Source organism: Phyllobates terribilis, unplaced genomic scaffold (genome assembly GCF_046119375.1).
Source record: "Phyllobates terribilis strain yellow unplaced genomic scaffold, ASM4611937v1 Scaffold_7__3_contigs__length_470593459, whole genome shotgun sequence".
Taxonomy (NCBI): domain Eukaryota; kingdom Metazoa; phylum Chordata; class Amphibia; order Anura; family Dendrobatidae; genus Phyllobates; species Phyllobates terribilis.
In genome coordinates, this window is record NW_027362767.1 from 131,243,143 (window position 1) to 131,266,175 (window position 23,033).

Consider the following 23,033-nt stretch of genomic DNA (forward strand, 5'->3'; position numbering starts at 1 on the left):
GCTGTACTAGCTCAAAAGGGGGCTTCTACTCAATACTGAGCAAAGGGTTTCTGTTTTCTTTCAGTCAAGATGGGGTGCAGAGTGTACTTTAATGAGGGAAAAAAATGAACTTTTTAGAATTTACCAAATGGCTGCAATGAAACAAAGAGTGAAAAATGTAAAGGTGTCTGAATACTTTCCGTACCCACTGTATACTACCTCTGGAGTTGGTGCGTATCAATTCACAGGACCTGGGTCCATCTGCTACATCCGTAACGAGAGCTTTGAGAACCGCCTCCAACCTCCCTGCATCCGCGGCTCTTCTTTTGATTAGCCAGCCTGACGCTGCCACATCACAGGTGAGTTATACCACAGTGACGACATTGTGGCAGACCAGCTAATCAAAAGAAGAGCCGCGGATGCCATCAGCTGAGATTCGGATCTCAGGGCTCCAGTCCAGAGGCCAGAGATGTCGGATGTATCCGATGGACCGGGTCCTGAGAAGCGATTAATGATCTCAAGCATCAATATACAGCATGAACAGTACCTCATCAGAGACTTTGAACCTTCGTAAGAGAGCGACCACTTTTTGCTTGAAGTTCTGCTGCTGTAAAACGAAAAACACAGCATTCATGGTTTTCTAGCAGGTTGCCGAATGCTTCAAAACATCTTCTTTTTTTTTTTTTTTACCAATGGTTTTGGCTAAAGCAGATTCATGGCTATCTAGCACTGGTGATGACAGCACTTGTAAAATCCAACATCTTTGCAATACTCCTTCGTTACTTTTTTTGCCCCTTTTATGGACTTTCACAAAAAAATACATTTTGTATAGCTAAATGCATAATAAAAGATGGTAGATTCTACATTCTCCGATTGCAGACATCATATTGATGAATATTTAGGGTGCAGATAAGCGCTTTATTTCTAGTCTCTCTTATGCTTCTATGTGCAAACCTGTACAGAAGACCGATCACCAGATTACACAATACAAAATGCCAAGTTAATTAAATGGATATTTAGACCTGGTGAGGCTGGTGTACTTATTGAGAAAAAAAAAAAAATTTCCACAGTTGTAAAAACCTTTGTGAAAGTTTTCCTGCACGACACTAAAATAACCATTGGAAGATTCCAACTCTAGCCGGACTAAAAAAAAAAATGTTCTTTTTAAATTGGAGGATTTAAATAAGTACACCGGCCTAATCAGGTGATCTTTTCGCCATGCGGTAAAACCTGATGAGAGATCTGCTGTAAAGGGAACCTGTCACATTGAAAAAGTGAGCCGATTTATTTGCAGTATTGAGGGAACGGATTGGGTATGACTTGTCACGTATTAATCCTAGACTCTGCTAGTTTGGGATTTAGGAGTCCAGTGGGCGGTCCTTTTGAGTGACAAGATTCATTGCTGTAGGACCACCCACTGGTCTCTAAGCCCAGAATAGGCAGATAATGAGATCAATAATTGATAAATCATGCAGAAGTTATGCCCAGAAAACCATACATCAATCTGCCGGCAGGATAAAATACACTTTCCCTTCGACAGGTTCCCCTTGAGCCATCGTTAGGAATGAACGTTTGGGAACTGAAGCATGAAACATTTAAAATACAAAGAAAATATGAATTAAAAAAATAAATTGTTATTTATGTAATTAGTTGATTAAAGTGGACATGTCATTGTGGAAAAGCAGAGTGAAAAGGTGTGTAGAGTGAATAGGGACACCCGATCCCTCAACAGGGTGCACGACCTTCCCATCATCCAGGCAGTGTTGTATTGGGGACTAGTCCTGGTTTCCCTGGGGCTAGTGTGCTCACTCCGCTTTGATCGACGTCCCGTCCAGAATGTGAAACTGCTGCTTACTATTGACGGTTCAGCAGGAATCCATCCGCCATCTGTTGTCATTAGGATCTGGTGGGAGCTACTGAGCATGTGTGTCCCCCCCAAGCTGGGCACGTTAGGTGGGGGTTCCAAAAGGGAATCAAAATAACAAGAGAGGGCGCAATAACAACTAAGTACCAGCAATACCTACATCTTTAAGATGTTCAGAAGTCCACAATTCTCTCTAAAAATTGTAGACTAGTTAATGATATTCTGCCATCAAAGTCTGCAAGAAGAGCACAGTCTTCAGTCCATGCACACCAGAGCCACAATGAGAGTCTGCACAGTGTAACAGAGGGAAATATGGAGCAGGGGTGTAAGTCTGTTAAAGGGGTTTTCCCACAAAGTTGATTTTAATTAATAGATCTTGGAATAATAATAAGTTCCACAATTGGATGTGATTAAATAAAATGTTCCTGTGCTGAGATAATCTTATAAATGTGCCCCTGCTGTGTACTGTGTAATGGCTGTGTCTGACCATGCAGGGACATGGTCTGATAATACCACATCTCCTGGGCAGGATGGGAGAAAAAGAATATACAGACATTACAGGAGGGGATCACAAATAATTCTTTGAGGTAAAACATTTTTTAAAAACAGATAGGGAAATCACAAAAAGAATCAGCTGCGATCCGGAGCTGTAATATCTGTATACTCTTTTGTTTCCTCCCCAGCCCAGGAGATGTGGTATGATCAGACTATGTTCCTGCACGGTCAGACACAGCCATTACACAGTACACAGCAGGGGCACATTTATAAGATTATCTCAGCACAGGAACATTTTATTTAAACACATCCAATTGTGGAACTTATTATTATTCCAAGATCTATGGATTAAAATCAACTTTGTTTGTGGGAAAACCTCTTTAATTTACTATTGAGAATTAAAACTGGATCTGAAATGTGCACACCGTGTGAGGATGAACTGCAGGACACTGGCACACAATGACATGTCCGCTTAAAACCAAGTTAATCAGGTTGCAGGGATGACGAGCGGCAGGACAGAATAATGGCTGACGGAGTTTACGCCACAACCCTTCCAAGTTAGTGTAAGTAATGTAAACCGACCCGAGTTATGGACGTGGTTCTTACTATCGTTCTTCGCTGCTTCTTTGGCTTTCCCACATCAAACTCATCATCATCCAGGTCCTGCAGTAAGCGAGTGGTAGAAGACAATGACCATAAGAGCAAGCACCGAGGCTGCACATTCACATTACAGGGTCCGATTACATAACAGGATCTATGAAGAATGGATAGCATTCCCTCCCCCCCCCCCCCTATTCCCACAGACTTTAATGAGTGAGACTGATCGACTCATCCGCAAAAATTAATCAAAATTGAACATGGAGTTGTTATCTAAGGCTATGTGCACATGGCGTTTTTAAGATCTTTTTCCTTATTTTTTGCGGCGGCTCTGCCACCCGGGTCTTTTCTCTGCACTCTGAACATGATTAAGCCCTAAAGGAAAACACCGGGCAAAACGGATGGCACGGTGTTATGCCCAAGTGGGTGGTGCACGGTGGCCTTTTATATCCTTGTGTAGAGTGTCATTGAGTCCTGGGGTAAGGGCAGAGGGGTTGTACTGAAATGGTCTTGAACAGGACCCGTACCAGGTCAAAGGTGACCAGTTTTTGCTTTTTATTTCATTATAGCTCCTCCCTGAGTACTCCATTTTTTTTTCTTTTCAAAAACCTGCCATAGGGTTACAGAGATAGGGGCTTTTTGTTTAATGCTGATTTTAAAGGCGTGGCTCACAGCGTAATAATTCAGAGGATCTCTGAGTCACGCCCCCGAGGATCCTCAGCCACGCCCAAGGGACATCTGAGCCACGCCCCCGAGGATAATGAGCCACGCCCCCGAGGATAATGAGCCACACCCCTTGCTGAACAGAAAAATTATCGACAAATAAAAAGGTCCGCATCTCTGGAATAGGAAAAACAAAAATGTGACACTCATGGGTGCAGCACAACTTGAGAGTGTGGTCAGATAACATCTGTCTTACACAGCCAGCATCTACCTCTAAAAGCTGCGAGTGGAGCAGAGCTCTGCCAGCTGCTGTTAACCACTTAAATGCCCTTCAATGCCTGCATCTCCTCCACTCTCTGATGCAATTACCAGTATATTTGCATTAATTTTAAAGATCCCCTTTGTGAATACATCACCCACCAGGCAGGGTGCGGCTGCAGTACCCTTCCCTGATGTCAGTGTCGCAGAGCTGCAGTGTGTTGTTGTATCTTACCTGGGCTAGGACTACGGCTCACCACTATTCATCCTGGTGGGCATGCATACCTCCCTGATCTCACTATGAGCGCCCTCTGGTGGTTAGCTGTGCCATGCAGCAGAATGGTAGACAAAAGAAAGCGCGTCTGGCTTCCTGCACACACGTGCCCCATCACGTAGTGTAGACAGAGCCTTAGACAAGCTTCTTGTCCGAAGCACTTTGGTCTGCAGGGAATATGGCTCCTGCAGGCAGTGTCTGCAAGGTTCCTGATCAATGTTGCACATTCCCCATACCTGGCCTTGCACGGCATCATCACTTGCTTCCTGCTCTGAAGAAAAACTTTCATACTCCTCTTCAGAATAATTATCTGCAAAAAAAAAAGCCTAAATAGGAATCATCATAATCATCATCAATTGACCAATGAAGACATTTTTTTAATTATCTTTTTTTTAATATTATTAAAAGCGGATTTCCAGGTTTCAGGAAACTCCTCTCCCCTGGCAGTAGTTTTGTTTTTCTTGTTTTTTTTAAAACAAACATAAAAAGTGCTTTACTCACCCAAACTGGGTCCAGCGTTGAGTCTTCGCCGTCTCCCCCGGTGTTTCTGGCTGCAGTGCAAAGTTGTTTGCTGGTACTTTGGCGGAGTAGACTGGCTACAGGGCTGTTGATGCAGTATCAGCGGAGCAAACAACAGACACCAGGAGCAGCGGTGGAGACTCAATGCTGGACCCGGGGAAGGGGAGTGAAGAACTGTTTGTAAATTTAAAAACAAACTGCAGGAGGGTAACGGAGGGTTTCTGAAAATTGGGAAACCCCATTAAGGACTGTGTGACATTGCTGATCCTACATACACACATCACAGGCCAGGCCGTCTCGCCCGCTCACAGACGTACCTGTGGACTTTATCTTCTGGCTGCTATTCATGGCACTGTCTTCATGATCAATCGGCTGACTAGAGAGGGAGAATATCCAGATTTCAGCTACCTTGGCAGATGCTTCCTTCATGTTACTAAAAAGGCTTAATACTTGGCTTCCTTCAGATGGATGCTGCATGACCTGATGTACAGATAAGAACGAAAGAAGTAAATCACAATATGTACACACTCAAGCTAATGTATAGGTCCCGCGTTACCCATGGAGGCTCGGGCTCCACGAGACCCCGATGTGGCCTGTGGAATCTAGCACCAAACCCTTCAAGTTACAAGGTGGAGTCTCCGTGAAGCCGAGTAATCAGCAGCGTGCACCTCACTGGTCTAGGGCTAGGGCAGCAGATTGGTACATGCCAGAGTGCCAAACCTCTAACCGAGACTATGAGCATGTCCCAATCCCAAGCTCCAAAGACTTACGATGAACAAACCCATAGGCTTCTGTTCACTCGATGGAGGTAAACCAAAAACTGTGTGACAGGGGACAACAAAATAATCTATACTGGGCAGCAAAATGTTTGTTGTATACCTCTAAAGTGGTGTGAACAGAGACTAAAGCCTACCATACGCTTCAGATACCCGTCAGCTTGTCGATCCGGCACCACTTTCATCCCTTTAAGAGAGCCACTGCCACGCATCTCTGGCAGCGGCTTATATTTTAGAGAAAGAAAGAGGGATTTTAGGTACTCACCGTAAAATCTCTTTCTTGGAGCCTTGGAGGTTGACACTAGGCAAAAAAGAAATAGCTCCTCCTCCGCAGTATCCACCCGCCTACAGGCACCAAGCTCACCAGTTAGTGGCTAGAGCAGTAGGAGAAACATAAAATAACCAACTATGCAATGCCCAACGGGGCACAACCGTGAAAACTAAATTAGATGCCCAACAGGGCCAACTGGACATATGCCCAAAATCAGGGATGGTGCTGTGTCCCCCAATGAAGGCTCCAAGAAAGAGATTTTACGGTGAGTACCAAAAATCGCTCTTTATCGCTTCATTGGGGGACACAGGACCATGGGACGTCCTAAAGCAGTGGGAGTGGGTGGGAGAACACAAAATAGCCACAGACTAGGTCAGACTGCAGGCAACCGCCACCTGCAGGACCTTCTGTCCAAGACTGGCATCAGCCGAAGAATAAATGTGGACGTTGTAAAACCTTGAAAAGGTGAGGAGTTTAGACCAAATTGCGGCCTTACAGATTTGAGAAGCTGAAGCCTGGTGGCGAACCGCCCAAGAGGCCCCCACCGCCCGGGTGGAGTGAGCCCTTACTCCCGGAGGGGGAGGTTTGTCTGAGACGCGATATGCCTCCAAAATGGTCGAACGTATCCAAAGGGCAATGGTTGACCCTTGCAAAGCCCCTCAGGGATGACAAGCAGGGCGTCCGAACGCCGAAGGGAAATCGTTCTAGAAAGGTACACACGTAGAGCTCTGACCAGATCCAGTTTATGCAGGGATTTCTCCCGTGGATGCACTGGGGCCGGGCAGAAAGAAGGCAAAACAATGTCCTCATTGATGTGGACAGAGGAGACTACTTTAGGCAAAAAGGAAGGCACCGGCCTGAGCACTACCTTGTCTTGATGGAAGACCAGAAAGGGCGATCGACATGAGAGGGCTGCGAGCTCTGCAACCCTCCTAATTGAGGTAACAGCCACCAGAAAAGCCACCTTCCAGGAGAGAAGAGAGGCTGAGATGTCCTGAATGGGTTCAAACGCGGGCTGTTGGAGAACGCTTAGGACCATATTAAGGTCCCATGGATCCACCAGAGGGCGATAAGGCGGCGCCAGGTCAGCCACCCCTTGTAGAAATGTCTTGACCTAAGGAAGGCCAGCCAAGTTACGTTGGAATAGAATGGACAAGGCCGAAACTTGGCCTTTGAGAGTGCTTAGAGAGAGTCCCGCCTCCAGGCCAGACTGAAGAGAGGCCAAAATGACCGGTAACGAAAAGGACATGGGAGCTAGTTGATCTTGCTTGCAGTGACGAAAAAAGGCTCTCCAGGTTCTGTGCGCGAGGTATATGCGCGAGGTTGCGGGTTTTCTGGCGTTAATTAGGGTTTGAATGACGTTGCCAGCAAAACCAGCATTCCTCAACACTGCGGCCTCAACGGCCATGCCATTAAATTCAGAGAACGAGAACTCTGATGAAGAATAGGTCTTTGAGAGAGGAGGTCCGGACGGTCTGGTAGTCTCCAGGGGGAGTCGACGAGCAGGTTTACTTGATCTGCGTACCAGACGAGTCCGGGTCAATCCGGGGCTACTAGAATTACCGGTACTCCTTCTGTCTTGATCTTTTTGACGACTCGAGGGATCAATGGTAGAGGGTGAAAGAGATAGGGCAGCTGGAACTGAGACCATGACATGACTAGCGAGTCTTGAGCGATCTCTAGCGGATCGCGGGACCGAGCTACAAAGGATGGGACCTTGTGGTTTAACAGAGACGCCATGAGGTCGACGTCCAGTGTGCCCCACCGTAAGCAAATCTGATGAAACACCTCGGGATGGAGAGACCATTCTCCTGAGGCAAGGCCCTGCCGTCGACTGAGGAAGTCGGCCGCCCAATTGTCGACCCCCGGAATGTGGACTGCTGAGATTGCCGGAACTGTCTTCCCGGCCCAAACTAGCACTCTTGCCACCGCTTTCAATACGGGCTTGCTTAACGTTCCTCCCTGATGGTTTATGTACGCCACAGCCGTGGCATTGTCCGATTGTACGCGGACTGGGAACCCTGCTAGAATCTCCTGACAATGACGCAACGCCAGGTAAATTGCCCTTATCTCCAAGATGTTGATCGGTAGGGAGACTTGGTGGGGACTCTACCGGCCCTGCACCGTGTGGTGAAGGAAGACTGCTCCCCAACCTATGAGGCTGGCACCAGTCATGACCACCTGCCAGCGAAGCGGTAGGAATGACCTCCCGGGTCTGAAGGAAGAGGGGTGGGTCCACCAGGTTAGTGACCTTCTCACGTGAAGAGGTAACCTGATGCGTCGATCTAGAGACGACGGGTTCTTGTCCCAAGCCGATAGAAGGGCCAGTTGAAGAGGCCGGGTATGGAACTGGGCAAAAGGTACTTATTCCATAGCTGCCACCATTTTTCCCAGGACACTCATGCATAGGTGAAGAGTGTGTGGACTTGGGTCGGAGAGAAGGTGGATCCCCCGGCGGAGAGAGTTTATCTTTTCCCTCGGAAGAAGGACCCAGGCACGGGTCGTGTCGAACTGCATCCCTAGAAAGGTTACACGTTGAGATGGGACCAGGGAGGATTTGTCTGTGTTGATCAGCCAGCCTAACCGAGAGAGCGTGTTCAAGGTGATCTGGAGGCTGTGGAGACAGTCCCTGAACGTGGGGCCTTTGATTAACATGTCGTCGAGGTAGGGGATAATTACAATCCCCCTGGCTCGTAGAATGGCCATGACCGTCGCTATTACCTTCGTGAAAACCCTCGGGGCGGAGGCGAGGCCGAAGGGGAGGGAAGTGAACTGGTAATGTGCGTTCTGGAAGGAAAAGCGAAGGAACTTCTGATGTGATGCGCAGATTGGGATGTGAAGATACACGTCCTGAATGTCCACTGAACATAGATATTCCTCGGCTTCCATCGAGGCGATTACCGACCTGAGGGACGGGTGCGTACTTGTCGGTTTAGCTGTTTGAGATCCAGGATCAGACGTAGTGAGCCGTCCTTTTTTGGAACAACGAAAAGAGAGTAAAAACAGGAAAACCTTTCCTGAAAGGGGATGGGAACTATGACTCCTGAGCGCAGAAGGGAGACAATGGCCTGAAGGAAGCCGGGAAGCGGAGATGGATGTGGGGGGCGGGACCTGAGAAATTGTGTTCCTGGTATGGCGTTGAATTCGATTTTGTAGCCGGAGGTCACAATCTCCTTGACCCAGGCGTCTTCTATTGCCGAGACCCAAGAGTCTCGGAACAGAAGTAGAGGGCCGCTCACCCTGGGAGAAGTCCCAGGTGGGAGTAACCCGTCATGCTGAGGAAAATCTGTTGGATCGTGATTGGGATCCAGAGGACTTGGAGAAGCGACCCTTTGCGCGACAGTTGGGGGTGGGCCTCAAGGAAGGCTTACGTCTCTCTCGCTGTGCTGGGGTACGGTCCTGTTGAGAGGAGGGGCCCGGTTGAGCGAACTGACGAAAGGACCGGAACTGAAGGGAACGTCTCCTAGGAAAAGGGCGTTTAGGTCTGGGCTGGGGAAGGGAGGTGCTCTTGCCCCCCAGTAGCATCAGAAATTGTTTGGTCTAACTTAGATCCAAACACCCTGGAGCCTTGAAAAGGAAGATTTGTTAGAGATTTTTTGAAAGCCGGGTCGGCGTTCCAAGACTTCAGCCAGAGAACTCTACGTAAGGCAATAATATTGCTAGAGACACGGGCTGAGCAGGCAGCAGCGTCGAGGGACGCCGTGAGCAGATATTTCCCTGCGTGGGCGATCTGATCCGCTAGGTCAGCCAGATCGTCCGGGGAAGCCCCCGTTAAGATGCCCTGCCTACGCTGCTTGGCCCATGGGGACACTGCTTTTGATACCCAAGTTGAGGCAAAGGAAGGACAAAGGGAGGCGCCAGCAACCTTGAAGGCTGACTTAGCAAAGGCCTCAACCTGTCTATCCGTAGTGTCCTTGAGGGAGGAACTGTCTGGAAGAGAAAGCACTGTTTTGGCCGAGAGACGAGAACAGGAGGATCCACTGATGAGGACTCAGTCCATTTGCTGACAAGGTCATGGTTAAACGGGTATAGGATGTCTAACTGTTTCTTTCCTGAGAAGCGTTTTTCTGGATGCGCCCACTATTTCTGAAAGACACCGTCAAATTCTGTATGGTTAGAAAAAGTGCGTGCCGGGTGCTTAATTCTCTTGAAGGAAACGGAGTAGTCCTGAGAAGGGCTCTCGTCCTCTTTAACGTGCACAGTGTGATTGACGGCCGATATAAGGCCGTCAAACATGTCCTGGATCTTGGAATATTGGTCCATGTCGGAACCAGAGTCTGAATCTGATGCAGAGTTAGATCCCAGGGCAACCTCCGGGGAAGAGGAGTGAGATGCAGGGAGCATCTTGGAGTCTGGAGAGCTGGAGGATGAGCTTGTGTGAGTTCGTTTTTGACAACGTGTTCTCAGTCTGCCCTTCGGAGGAGGGGGCAGGGGTGCCTGCGAACTGTCTGTGGAAACGTTCGGAGCACGGGTGGCCGTGGATAAAGGCAAGCGTTCTAGGACCTGCACCAGAGATTGAGATACCTTGGTGAGGTCAGAGACAGACTGGGACATAGCAACAGCCCACTCCGGAGGAGAGGGAGTTCCTTCGTCCTGGGCGGCAGAAGGATCTTGGGGAGCCAGCATGGTGGGAGGCTTGCAGGTCGAGCAGAAAGCCATTGTCAGACCCGCGGGCCACTTAGTACTGCAAAGAGCACAGGCGTAGTATGTGACTATGTGAGAGGGACGGACAGAAAGCTCCCTGGGTTTGGGCATATGTGCCTGACCAGGAATACTGCAGAGGAGGGAGCCTGTGGGCAGGATAGGGTGTGGATCGGTGCCAGGGCAGAGCCTACCCGGTCCTGAAGTAACCACGGTCCCGTGTCCCTCGTCAGAACTCCGAGGCTGGAGCGGGCCGCTGTTGCCAGGCAGAGTGGTGCCGCTGGAGTAAGGAGCAGCCAGGCAGAGTGATGCCGCCGGCATAGAGGGGCGAGGCAGGAGCAGAGCGCTGCCCTGAGTGACGAGGGGCGCCGAGGCTCTGATAGGCAGAAGGAATGGGGGCAGGTTAAGGACCCGGCCGCTGATAGGTCCCCGGGATAGCTTGTGGGCGTAGCGGAAGCGTCACAATGCTCCTCTGCCCTGATTGGTCGATTCCTGGAGGGGGCGCATACCCGCTAGTAAGAGCAACGACCCACCAGAGACAGCCCCCAACAGAGAAGAAGGAGGTGGGGAATGAGGGGGACGCTGAAGATGCGAGGAGAGGGGGCATGGCCCGGAAAGCGCTGCTGAAGTAAGCGCCATGTTTGATGTGAGGGGGGGGGGGCATGGCAGGCAGCGCTGGGAGCCCATAACCAGAGTTGTGAGGGGCCCGGGACCTGTAATTGTGAGACAGCAGGAGAGATTGTACCTTTCTGTCTTTTTAAGGTCCCGATACCTCTTCTTTTTCCCCCCTTATAATGGTCACAGGAGGTCCTCCGTGGATTGGGGGGGATCCTGGCTCTTCCTCCTTCCTGCACTGACCGTACTGGACAGTGCAGGAGACTGTGTCGACCCCAGAATCTGGGGGAAGGTCACCACAGGGATCACCGTCTCCCTCCCAGGCCGCTCTGAGGAGGGGGCTGGGGTGGAAAATAGGCAAGGACTGGCCACCGGCAATCACTGAGACACCGTGAGGTGACAGGGGATAGGTCCTGCCCAGCGGGTCCGAGAGTGGGCGATGTGGGGGTAGCCATAGTGCTCTCTCGGTCGCTTGTGAAATGGGTTAACAGGGGACACAGTGTTATCTGTTAACCCTGAAGAGCTGTATCTGAAAAATAAAGAACAAGTATTAATAAAACACAACAGGGTTGGATCAGTTAGGATCCAGGTCTACCTCCTACAGACACTAAGCTTAAACTGGAGAGCTTGGTGCCTGTAGGCGGGTATATACTGCGGAGGAGCAGCTATTTGTTTTTTGCCTAGTGTCAACCTCCTAGCGACAGCAGCATACACCCATGGTCCTGTGTCCCCCAATGAAGCGATAAAGAAAGGACAGATATGCCGGATCCGGCTGACTACATATTAGGTTGTCGGCTGTTCCCATAGATATGGGCGGGTGTTTATGGTCTTTTGGTTTTGATCTACGTTCTGCAGATGAGGAGCGGGCTACCTGGCAAGTGGGCACACTAATAGGTCTGATCGGATAAAACCACATCTGCGGGACATTACTATGTGAGCAGAAACAATAAAGGGTGCGGATGAAAAAAAAAACAAAAAAACATTTAAAATATAAGACGCACATACCTCAGCCATGTTAATGCAGCCAATAGCCAGAGTTTTGTAACCCAGGATCGTTCGATTCTTGTACCTTTTCCTCCTTTGGAGCATTATCTGCAGCTTGTTTCCTTCCCTTTTCAAAAAGTGAGGATACTAAAGAGGAAAAGGAGAACATTTACTGCCCACCAGGCTAATAATGCTTTCAGTGTGTAAAATGACAGGACGATGTGCCGCCGAGAACCACGATGTGCCGCCGAGAACAATAATCTTTTTAGCAAACCAAAAGATCATTGGATAATGATCAGAAATGACCATTGGGCAATCATTGGGTTTCACAACTTGTTAAAACAGGAGCATACTGCTCCCCTGCCTCCCGCCTTTCTACTTGTCGGGGAGCGGTGTGCTCCTGCTGCTGGCACAAGCTGCGCGCTTTCTGATGCTGCATGCAGAGGCAGCTTTTTATCTGCAGCATCAAAGGAGCGAGGGAGTCGGAGGTTGGACGGGATCGGGGGCTTAAGAACAGCACTTACAAACACTTTAAAAATGAGCTTGCAATTGCTGCGCTCTACGCCTAGTAGACTGGCCACCGCTGATGGACTGCAGAGGGGGCCGGTTACCTAGGTAATTAATTTAAAAATCTCTCCATTCTTTGGAACAGAGAGGATTAATTATAAGTAATCTGTAAAGTTGCTGATTTTTATAATAACTTTGCAATTTTAACAACTTATGATTGATGCGAATAAGCCAGGCCTGCACTACATAAGGCCCACCAAAGGGTTTGTTGCGGCCCAGAGCTGTCCAGGAGACGCTGGCGCCCCTTCTTCCCATACTCCAATGAATTTGCGTCTCTCAGGCACCAATACTTTTGGACACTTGGGTCCTGGGACTGGACAGAGCAGCGCTTGTCACCCTGCTGACCTCATCCCACTGCTGCTGTCACCGGCGTGTAAAAGGTAGGGAGGACGCAGAGGGCATCAGTAAGCGCTCCATGAAAGAGACGAAGATTAAATATGCCATTTTTAGATGAGGGGGCCAGGGGAGGTGGAGGAATAGGGTTACTGCAAGGGCACATTATAGGGCAATGGGGATAATATTGGGCAATTAAGGGAAGATAGTGTAAGGGGCCATAGTATAAAGAGAAGCAGTGGGACTTTATGCAGAAAGGCAGTGTGGGGGAGATATTTTGGAGAGGGGCAGTGTGGATGGGAAATTATGGAAAGGGACACTGTGTGGGGGGGGGACATTATGGAAAGGAGCACTGTGTGGGGGGACATTATGGAGAGGAGCACTATGTGGGGGGACATTATGGAGAGGAGCACTATGTGGGGGGACATTATGGAGAGGAGCACTATGTGGGGGGGACATTATGGAGAGGAGCACTATGTGGGGGGACATTATGGAGAGGAGCACTGTGTGGGGGGACATCATAGAGAAGAGCACTGTGTGGGGGGACATTATGGAGAGGAGCACTATGTGGGGGGACATTATGGAGAGGAGCACTATGTGGGGGGACATTATGGAGAGGAGTACTGTGTGGGGGGACATCATAGAGAGGAGCACTGTGTGGGGGGACATTATGGAGAGGAGCACTATGTGGGGGGACATTATGGAGAGGAGCACTGTGTGGGGGGACATCATAGAGAGGAGCACTGTGTGGGGGGACATTATGGAGAGGAGCACTATGTGGGGGGACATTATGGAGAGGAGCACTATGTGGGGGGACATCATAGAGAGGAGCACTATGTGGGGGGACATCATAGAGAGGAGCACTATCTGGGGGACATTATGGAGAGGAGCACTGTGTGGATGGGAAATTATGGAAAGGGGAACTGTGTAGGGGGACATTATGGAGAGGAGCACTGTGTGGGGGGGACATTATGGAGAGGAGCACTGTGTGGGGGGGACATTATGGAGAGGAGCACTGTGTGGGGGGGACATTATGGAGAGGAGCACTGTGTGGGGGGGACATTATGGAGAGAGGCAATGTGGAAGGGATATTATGGAGAAAGGCATTGTGGGTGGAATATGTTGTGCAGTAAACACAGTGAAGGGCAATTATTTATTCAAGGGCAAAGCATGGGATATTGTTACTTATGGGGCAATATAATGATACTTTTACTTTAAAGAGCACTGTGTCGGGATGTGCAGCAGAAGACGGAGAAGAGGGACTACAGAGATTAGCTCTGGGCATGAAAGCGACCATGGTTCTGGCGCGGCATTCATGTACTGATCAACGGTGGTTCTGGTGCAGCATTCATGTACTCACCAGCTGACAGTGGTTCTGGGGCAGCATTCATGTACGGATAATGGTTCTGGCACTGCATTCATGTACTGATGGTGGTTCTGTACGTGTACACATGTAGCAATCTATAATGTGCTTCATGGCAATATTAAAACTTAAAAAATTCCTCAAAATGTAGATATTTGAAATTATGAGGAGAATTTGGAGAGTTTCTGCTACAAAAACTCAGTTTAAGTTAGCGTGTGTTAACACTTTATTATTTTGGAGCAGAAACTCTCCAAATCTTCCTCAAATACTCAAAACTTGGCTTTGGTGATGTATTAATGTACTGATGGTGGTTCTTGTGATGTATTTATGTAAGTACCTTTACACCTCTTTCCAGCCCTTGGGATAGGTTCAGTATGGAAATGTGGCCCTTAGAACAAAAAACTTGTGCACCCCTGGAATAACTCTTTAAACTGAAGTGTGAAAATAAACCGTTTGATTCATCTGAAAGAGAAAAACCTTGCATCAATGCCAAAGACATCTTCATCAGGCAATGGATTCCTGATGAAGATGCCAATCCAACATTGAACCATGTGGCTACTTCATGTAGGGGTGCATAAATGTAAGTGCAATAAATTTGGTTGGACTGTATGCCTAATCCTACACTTACCAGGAAGTAATAATAAGCCAATGTATGGTCATAACTATTCCATGTGCAGTCATAGAAATTACACTTGTACTAAAAAATCATTGATACCTGCAGTGAAAATGTCAGGGCAAGATCAGTTTCCACTTGTCCACTAGGTGGCAGCACGATCTCATGAGACCGAAGAATGCGCTTGGATCCCTGGTAAGGAAACAAAAATAACAATTATCTCACCCTACCAAAATGCAATGTTACAGTCAAGGCATAACCCAAGAATAAAACGGGCAACACATTTTTAATTACCGTAATTTTTCGGACTGTAAGATGCACTTTGCCACAAGACACACCACAGGTTTAGACAGCAGAAAAGAGGAAAAACATTTTTCCTACTAATTAAAACTTCCCTGGTGGTGTAATGTGGAGGGGGCATTATCACTAGTTGTAACGCACTGGGGTAGAATAGGGAACGAATACATCTATTGTTCGTGTTTCTCTGCACCATGTGTTTTATGTACATATAACTTCACAGCTCAGACATGAAATGAACACTCTGCAGCGCACAGACAGTGAAAGAAATAAGTATTTGATCCCTTGCTGTTTTTGTAAGTTTGCCCACTGACAAAGACATGAGCAGTCTATAATTTTAAGGCTGTGTGCCCACTATGCGTTTTCTAAGCGTTTCCGCAGCGGCAATTCCGCTGCAGAAACACTTAAACGCTTGGTAGAAGGTCTGCCATGTTCCCCAATGATAATCCGCATGTGCTGTGCACATGCTGCGGAAATTTCCTCTGTGGATTATCATTGCGGAAAAAAACGCAGCACTACCAATTATTTCGCGTAAGCGCGGCGTTTTCGCCGCCATTGACTTGAATTGGAAAGCATGTAATCCGCATCACTGGATCTGTACATGCGGATATTAAGCGTTTCAATGTGCGGATGGTACCCGGGTCTGGAGAAGAGGAGACTCTCCTCCGGACCCGGGTACCATAGAACCTGTAAAAAAAGAATAAAATAAAAAAATAAATATTATACTTACCTTCTGATGGCCCCCAGTGTCTTTGTCCTGGCTTGCCGGCAGCTCGCGGTGGACTCAAGGACCTGCGGTGACGTCATTTAGTCATGTGACGGGTCACGCGACCGCTGACGTCGGCAGGTCCTTTAGTCTACCGCGAGCTGCCGGCAAGCCAGGACGCATAGGATAAAGACACCGGGGGCCATCGGAAGGCAAGTATAATATTCCTTTTTTACCATTCTTTAACCCCTGGCAAAAATGATGGAATCACCGGACTCAGAGGATGTTCATTCAGTTGTTTAATGTTGTTGAAAAAAAGCAGATCACAGACATGGCAAAAAACTAAAGTCATTTCAAATGGCAACTTTAGGGCTTTAAGAAACACTAAAAGAAATCAAGATAAAAAATGTGGTACTCCGTAAGGGTAATTTTTTTCAGACCAAGAAGAGGGAAAAAATTATGGAATCACTCAATTCTGAGGAAAAAAAAACTAACACCTGCATCAAATTAGAACTTCTCGTTAGTCTGCAACTAAAAAGGAGTGATCACACCTTGGAGAGCTGTTGCACCAAGTGGACTGACATGAATCATGGCTCCAACATGAGAGATGTCAATTGAAACAAAGGAGAGGATTATCAAACTCTTAAAAGAAGGTAAATCATCATGCAAAGTTGCAAAAGATGTTGGTTGTTCACAGTCAGCTGTGTCTAAAATCTGGACCAAATACAAACAACATGGGAAGGTTGTTAAAGGCAAACATGCTGGTAGACCAAGGAAGACATCAAAGCGTCAAGACCGGAAACTTAAAGCAATATGTCTCCAAAACAGGAAATGCACAAAACAAATGAACGAATGGGAGGAAACTGGAGTCAATGTCTGTGAACGAACTGTAAGAAACAGCCTAAAGAAAATGGGATTTACATACAGAAAAGCTAAACATAAAAGCCATCATTAACACCTAAACAGAAAAAAACAAGGTTACAATGGGCTAAGGAAAAGCAATCGTGGACTGTGGATGACTGGATGAAAGTCATATTCAGTGATGAATCGCGAATCTGCATTGGGCAAGGTGATGATGCTGGAACTTTTGTTTGGTGCCGTTCCAATGAGATTTATAAAGATGACTGCATGAAGAGAACATGCAAATTTCCACAGTCATTGATGATATGGGGCTGCATGTCAGGTAAAGGCACTGGGGAGATGGCTGTCATTACATCTTCAATAAATTCCTAAGTTTACATTGATATTTTGGACAGTTTTCTTATCCCAAAAATTGAACGGATGTTTGGGGATGAAGACATCATTTTTCAAGATGATAATGCATCCTGCCATAGAGCAAAAACTGTGAAAACATTCCATGAAAGAAGACACATAAGGTCAATGTCATGGCCTGCAAATAGTCCGGATCTCAATCCAATTGAAAATCTTTGGTGGAAGTTGAAGAAAATGGTCCATGACAAGGCTCCAACCTGCAAAGCTGATCTGGCAACAGCAATCAGAGAAAGTTGGAGCCAGATTGATGAAGAGTACTGTTTGTCACTCATTAAGTCCATGCCTCAGAGACTGCAAGCTGTTATTAGAGCCAGAGGTGGTGCAACAAAATACTAGTGATGTATTGGAGTGTTCTTTTGTGTGTTTGTTTTTCATGATTCCATAATTTTTTCCTCAGAATTGAGTGATTCCATAATTTTTTCCCTCTGCTTGGTCTGAAAAAAATTACCCTTACTGAGTACCACATTTTTAATCTTGATTTCTTTTAGTGTTTCTTGAAGCCCTAAAGTTGCCATTTGAAATGATTTTAGTTTTGTGCCAGGTCTGTGATCTGCTTTTTTTCAACAACATTAAACAACTGAATGAACATCCTCCCAGCCCGGCGATTCCATAATTTTTGCAAGGGGTTGTATATAAATCCATGCCGTTTGCATGGATTTATATAGTGTGACCAAGTTGTCAAGCACTTTCCAAGTGATGCTAAAATCGCTTGGAAAGAGCTTGACAACCCGCATGCGGAAATGCATGTGAAGAACGCTTCACATCCGCATGTCTCTGGCAGGAAAAACGCATGTACAATCCGCATGTACAATCCGCACGCGTTTTTTATGCCAGGGAGATGCAGAAACGCTCAGGAAAAAATCCGGAGCATTTCTGCATCGTGGGCACATAGCCTAAGGGTAGGTTAATTTTAACGGAGAGAGGTAGAATATCCTAAAAAAAAAAGAAAAAAAAAAAAGAGAAAATCACATTGTATAAATTAGATACATTTATTTGCATTTTGCAGTGAGAAATAAGTATTTGATCCCCTACAAACCATTATGAGGTTCTGGCTCCTACAGACCAGTTAGACGCTCCTAATCAACTCGATACCTGCATTAAAGACAGCTGTCTTACGTAGTCACCAGTATAAAAGACTCCTGTCCACAGACTCAATTAATCAGTCAGACTCTAACCTCTACAACATGGGCAAGACCAAAGAGCTTTCTAAGGATGTCAGGGACAAGATCATAGACCTGCACAAAGCTGGAATGGGCTACAAAACCATAAGTAAGACGCTGGGTGAGAAGGAGACAACTGTTGGTGCAATAGTAAGAAAATGGAAGAAATACAAAATGACTGTCAATCGACATCGATCTGGGGCACCATGCAAAATATCACCTCATGGGGTATCCTTGATCATGAGGAAGGTGAGAGATCAGCTTAAAACTACACGGGGGGAACTTGTTAATGATCTCAAGGCAGCTGGGGCCACAGTCACCAAGAAACCCATTGGTAACACATTACGCCTTAAAGGTTTAAAATCCTGCAGTGCCCTCAAGGTCCCCCTGCTCAAGAAGGCACATGTGTAGACCCGTCTGAAGTTTGCCAATTAACACCTGGATGATTCTGTGGGTTATTGGGAGAAGGTGCTGTGGTCAGATGAGACAAAAAATGAGCTCTTTGGCATTAACTCAACTCACCGTGTTTGTTGGAAGAGAAATTCTGCCTATGACCCAAAGAACACCATCCCCACTGTCAAGCATGGAGGTGGAAACATTATGTTTTGGGGGTGTTTCTCTGCTAAGGGCACAGGACTACTTTGCCACATCAATGGGAGAATGGATGAAGCCATGTACCGTAAAATCCAAAGCGACAACCTTCTTTCCTCCGCCAGGACATTAAAAATGGGTCGTGATTTGGTCTTCCAGCAAGACAATGACCCAAAACATACAGCCAAGGCAACAAAGGAGTGGCTCAAAAAGAAGCACATTAAGGTCATGGAGTGGCCTAGCCAGTCTCCAGACCTTAATCCCATAGAAAACTTATGGAGGGAGTTGAAGCTCCGAGCTGCCAAGCGACAGCCTCAAAATCTGAATGATTTAGAGATGATCTGCAAAGAGTGGACCAAAATTCCTCCTGACATGTGCACAAACCTCATCATCAACTACAAACAACATCTGACTTCTGTGCTTGCCAACAAGGGTTTTGCCACCAAGTATTAAGTGTTGTTTGCCAGAGGGATCAAATACTTATTTCTCACTGCAAAAAATATATATATTTTAATTTACAATGTGATTTTCTTGATTTTTTTTGAATATTCTCTCAATGTTAAAATTAACCTACCCTTAAAACTATAGACTGTTCATGTGTTTGTCAGTGGGCAAACTTACAAAAACAGCAAGGGATCAAATAATTATTTCCTTCACTGTATACACAACACTGCTGCATGGACCGCACACTCAGCTTTGCTACATAAGCACATTTACATACACACTCAGCTCTGCTACATGTCCAGATTTGCATACACACACAGCTCTGCTACATATGCACATTTTATATGCACTATGTATACATTACCCCATTTTGCAGTTCCTTCAGGAAATGTGATAGATGGAGCTAGTTGGATGGAGGGTCTTTCAGCTTCCCAGGATGAGCAGACTAAGTCCTGATAACTTCTGCTGCTTTGCACCAATCACATAGATTAGTGTGCAGTTAAGAGCAGTTCTCCCAGTGATCGGGAAAGATGCTCCTCCATCACAGGAAGCGGTATACGGAATGTAAGACTTTTTGTCAAGATTTTTTTCTTGCTAAAACTGCATCTTATTGTCAGAAAAATATGGTATGTAAATTAAAAACATTTTAGCTAATTTACAGGAAAAGTGTTAAAAGGGAGCAATTAACTAAAAACAGGGCTAAATATACTCCAGCTAATTCATAATCGTACTGAAACATGAAACATCTGGATGATGGGATAGCTAATATATTCCAATGAAGGTCAGGTGGTGGAAGTAAAGAGCAATAAACCTGTTGGTGCCTACCGAAAAGTGCCAGCACCACTCACACCACCTTCATAGGGGAAGTTGGTGGCAGGGCTGTGGAGTCGGTAAGCCAAAACTCAGACTCCAACTCCTCAATTTCCATGACACCGACTCCAACTCTGACTCCTCATAAACGGCTCATGTTTAAGTGATAAATTTACTGCAGTACAGATTCATCTCAGCTAAAAGTCCAGACCCTTAGATCAGGAATAGGACAGACATTTATAGGACATTTCATAACCTTCCCAAATTCTTATGAAAAAATATACCCACAAATTGAAATTTAACTACTGTACCCAATTTATTATATATTTAAGGAGTCGGTCCATTTTATACCGACTCCACCAAAATGGGCTCCGACTCCACAGCCCTGGTTGGTCGCCAATCTGCAGTGTTGACTTCTGCCACCTATGATGCTCCATCAGGTGCCATATAGTAGAGATATTCTGATATAGTAGATCACTCCCTGAAGAAGCCCATATAAAACGCGCGTTGGAGTGGGGGGGGGGCGACGCAGACACATTTCCAGCATGGCTCATGGTTAGTAATCTTCTCCTGTACATTCTCTTGTGCTACACTGTGTGCAGAATTATTAGGCAAATGAGTATTTTGATCACATGGTATTTTTTATACATGTTGTCCTACTCCAAGCTGCATAGGCTTGAGAGCCAACTACCAATTAAGTAAATCTGGTGATGAGCATCTCTGTAATGAGGAGGGGTGTTGACTAATGACATCAACACACTATATAAGGTGTGCTTAATTATTAGGCAACTTCCTTTCCTTTGGCAAAATGGGTCAGAAGAGAGATTTGACGAGCTCTGAAAAGTCCAAAATTGTGAGATGTCTTGCAGAGGGATGCAGCAGTCTTGAAATTTCCAAACTTTTGAAGCATGATCACCAAACAATCAAGCCTTTCATGGCAAATAGCCAACAGGGTCACAAGAAGCGTGTTGGCCAAAAAAGGAGCAAAATAACTGCCCATGAATTGAGGAAAATCAAGCGTGAAGCTGCCAAGATGCCATTCGCCACCAGTTTTACCATATTTCAGAGCTGCAACATTACTGGAGTATCAAAAAGCACAAGGTGTGCGATACTCAGGGACATGGCCAAGGTAAGGAAGGCTGAAAAACGACCACCTTTGAACAAGAAACATAAGATAAAACGTCAAGAATGGGCCAAGAAATACCTTAAGACTGATTTTTCAAAGGTTTAATGGACTGATGAAATGAGAGTGACTCTTGATGGGCCAGATGGATGGGCCAGAGGCTGGATCAGTAAAGGGCAGAGAGCTCCACTCCGACTCAGACGCCAGCAAGGTGGAGGTGGGGTACTGGTATGGGCTGGTATCATCAAAGATGAACTTGTGGGACCTTTTCGGGTTGAGGATGGAGTGAAGCTCAACTCCCAGACCTACTGCCAGTTTCTGGAAGACAACTTCTTCAAGCAGTGATACAGGAAGAAGTCGGTATAGTTCAAGAAAAACATGATTTTCATGCAGGACAATGCTCCATCACATGCATCCAACTACTCCACAGCATGGCTGACCAGTAAAGGTCTAAAAGAAGAAAAAATAATGACATGGCCCCCTTGTTCACCTGATCTGAACCCCATAAAGAATCTGTGGTCCATCATAAAATGTGAGATCTACAGGGAGGGAAAACAGTACACCTCTCGGAGCAGTGTCTGGGAGGCTGTGGTGGCTGCTGCACGCAATGTTGATCGGAAACAGATCAAGCAACTGACAATCTATGGATGGAAGGCTGTTGAGTGTCATCATAAAGAAAGGTGGCTATATTCATCACTAATTTTTGGGGTTTTTGTTTTTGCATGTCAGAAATGTTTATTTCTAAATTTTGTGGACTGATATTGGTTTACCTGGTGAAAATAAACAAGTGAGATGGGATTATATTTGGTCTTTATTAAGTTGCCTAATAATTATGCCCAGTAATAGTTACCTGCACAAACCGATATCCTCCTAAGATAGCCAAATCTAAAAAAAAAAAACCCACTCCAACTTCCAAAAATATTAAGCTTGGATATTTGAGTCTTTTGGGTTGATTGAGAACATAGTTGTTGATCAATAATAACAATAATCCTCTAAAATACAACTTGCCTAATAATTCTGCACACAGTGTATATCTTATTATCTTCAAGAGCACTGCCTCATTTATAATCCTTTCTTGTACATTCCCTTGTGCTGCTTCTTATTATTTTTATGAGCACTGTCTCTTACACATATCATATAGTACACACGAGTACTTCACCAAGAATCAACTGGTGTAATATCCAATTATGTGTCAATATATGCATTGACTTGTGAGTTATTTGCCATTAGATCATAAGCACTTTGCACTTTATTCAAGTACATATTGACTATACAGGTTGATCCCCAGTCTAGCACTTTGCACTTATTCATACATGCTGCTGACGGCTCCCTGCCCCCCCCCCTTATTTTATGTTTTGTTTTTAATCTGTTTTATATGTTTTTTATTCTAATTTTTGTCATGTGGTGTGTCTATAACTAATAAAAATGTTATTGTTCAACTTAACATGTAAAAGTCATCATTAATTCGAAGATAGTTCCTCTCAGTAGAGATATTCAGACCTACAAAGCCATCCATAACCCCTCTCCTCCGTACATCTCTGAACTAATCTCCCGATATATTCCCTCACGTACTCCCCGGTCTTCCCAAGACCTCCTTCTTTCCTCCACACTTATTTGTTCCTCACCCAATCGCCTCCAATACTTCTCCCGAAGATCCCCCATCCTCTGGAATTCTGTGCCCAACACATTCGAATCTTTCAGACAGAACTTGAAAACCCATCTCTTCAAAAAAGTTTAGAGCCTGCTATGACCCCGCTGCCGCCTCACCAACACCGGAGCTGCCGCCTCACCAAACACCGGAGCTGCCGCCTCACCAAA

General features: G+C 46.2%; 1 protein-coding gene across 9 annotated transcripts in view; it reads right to left on the reverse strand.

Annotated features, from left to right (window-relative positions):
• PACS2 (phosphofurin acidic cluster sorting protein 2) overlaps window positions 1–23,033 on the reverse strand; it is a 116,567-nt gene that overhangs the window by 40,984 nt on the left and 52,550 nt on the right. For 6 of the 9 annotated variants that reach the window (XM_073639162.1, XM_073639167.1, XM_073639164.1 and 3 more), the window contains exons 3-8: window positions 14,915–15,004; window positions 11,958–12,083; window positions 4,967–5,129; window positions 4,367–4,440; window positions 2,921–3,001; window positions 527–586 (exon numbers count right to left, since the gene is read on the reverse strand). In XM_073639162.1, coding sequence (XP_073495263.1) covers window positions 527–586; window positions 2,921–3,001; window positions 4,367–4,440; window positions 4,967–5,129; window positions 11,958–12,083; window positions 14,915–15,004 — 594 coding nt within the window. The remainder of the gene's footprint in view (window positions 1–526; window positions 587–2,920; window positions 3,002–4,366; window positions 4,441–4,966; window positions 5,130–11,957; window positions 12,084–14,914; window positions 15,005–23,033) is intronic. The other 3 variants (XM_073639165.1, XM_073639163.1, XM_073639169.1) reach the window with 1 other exon arrangement.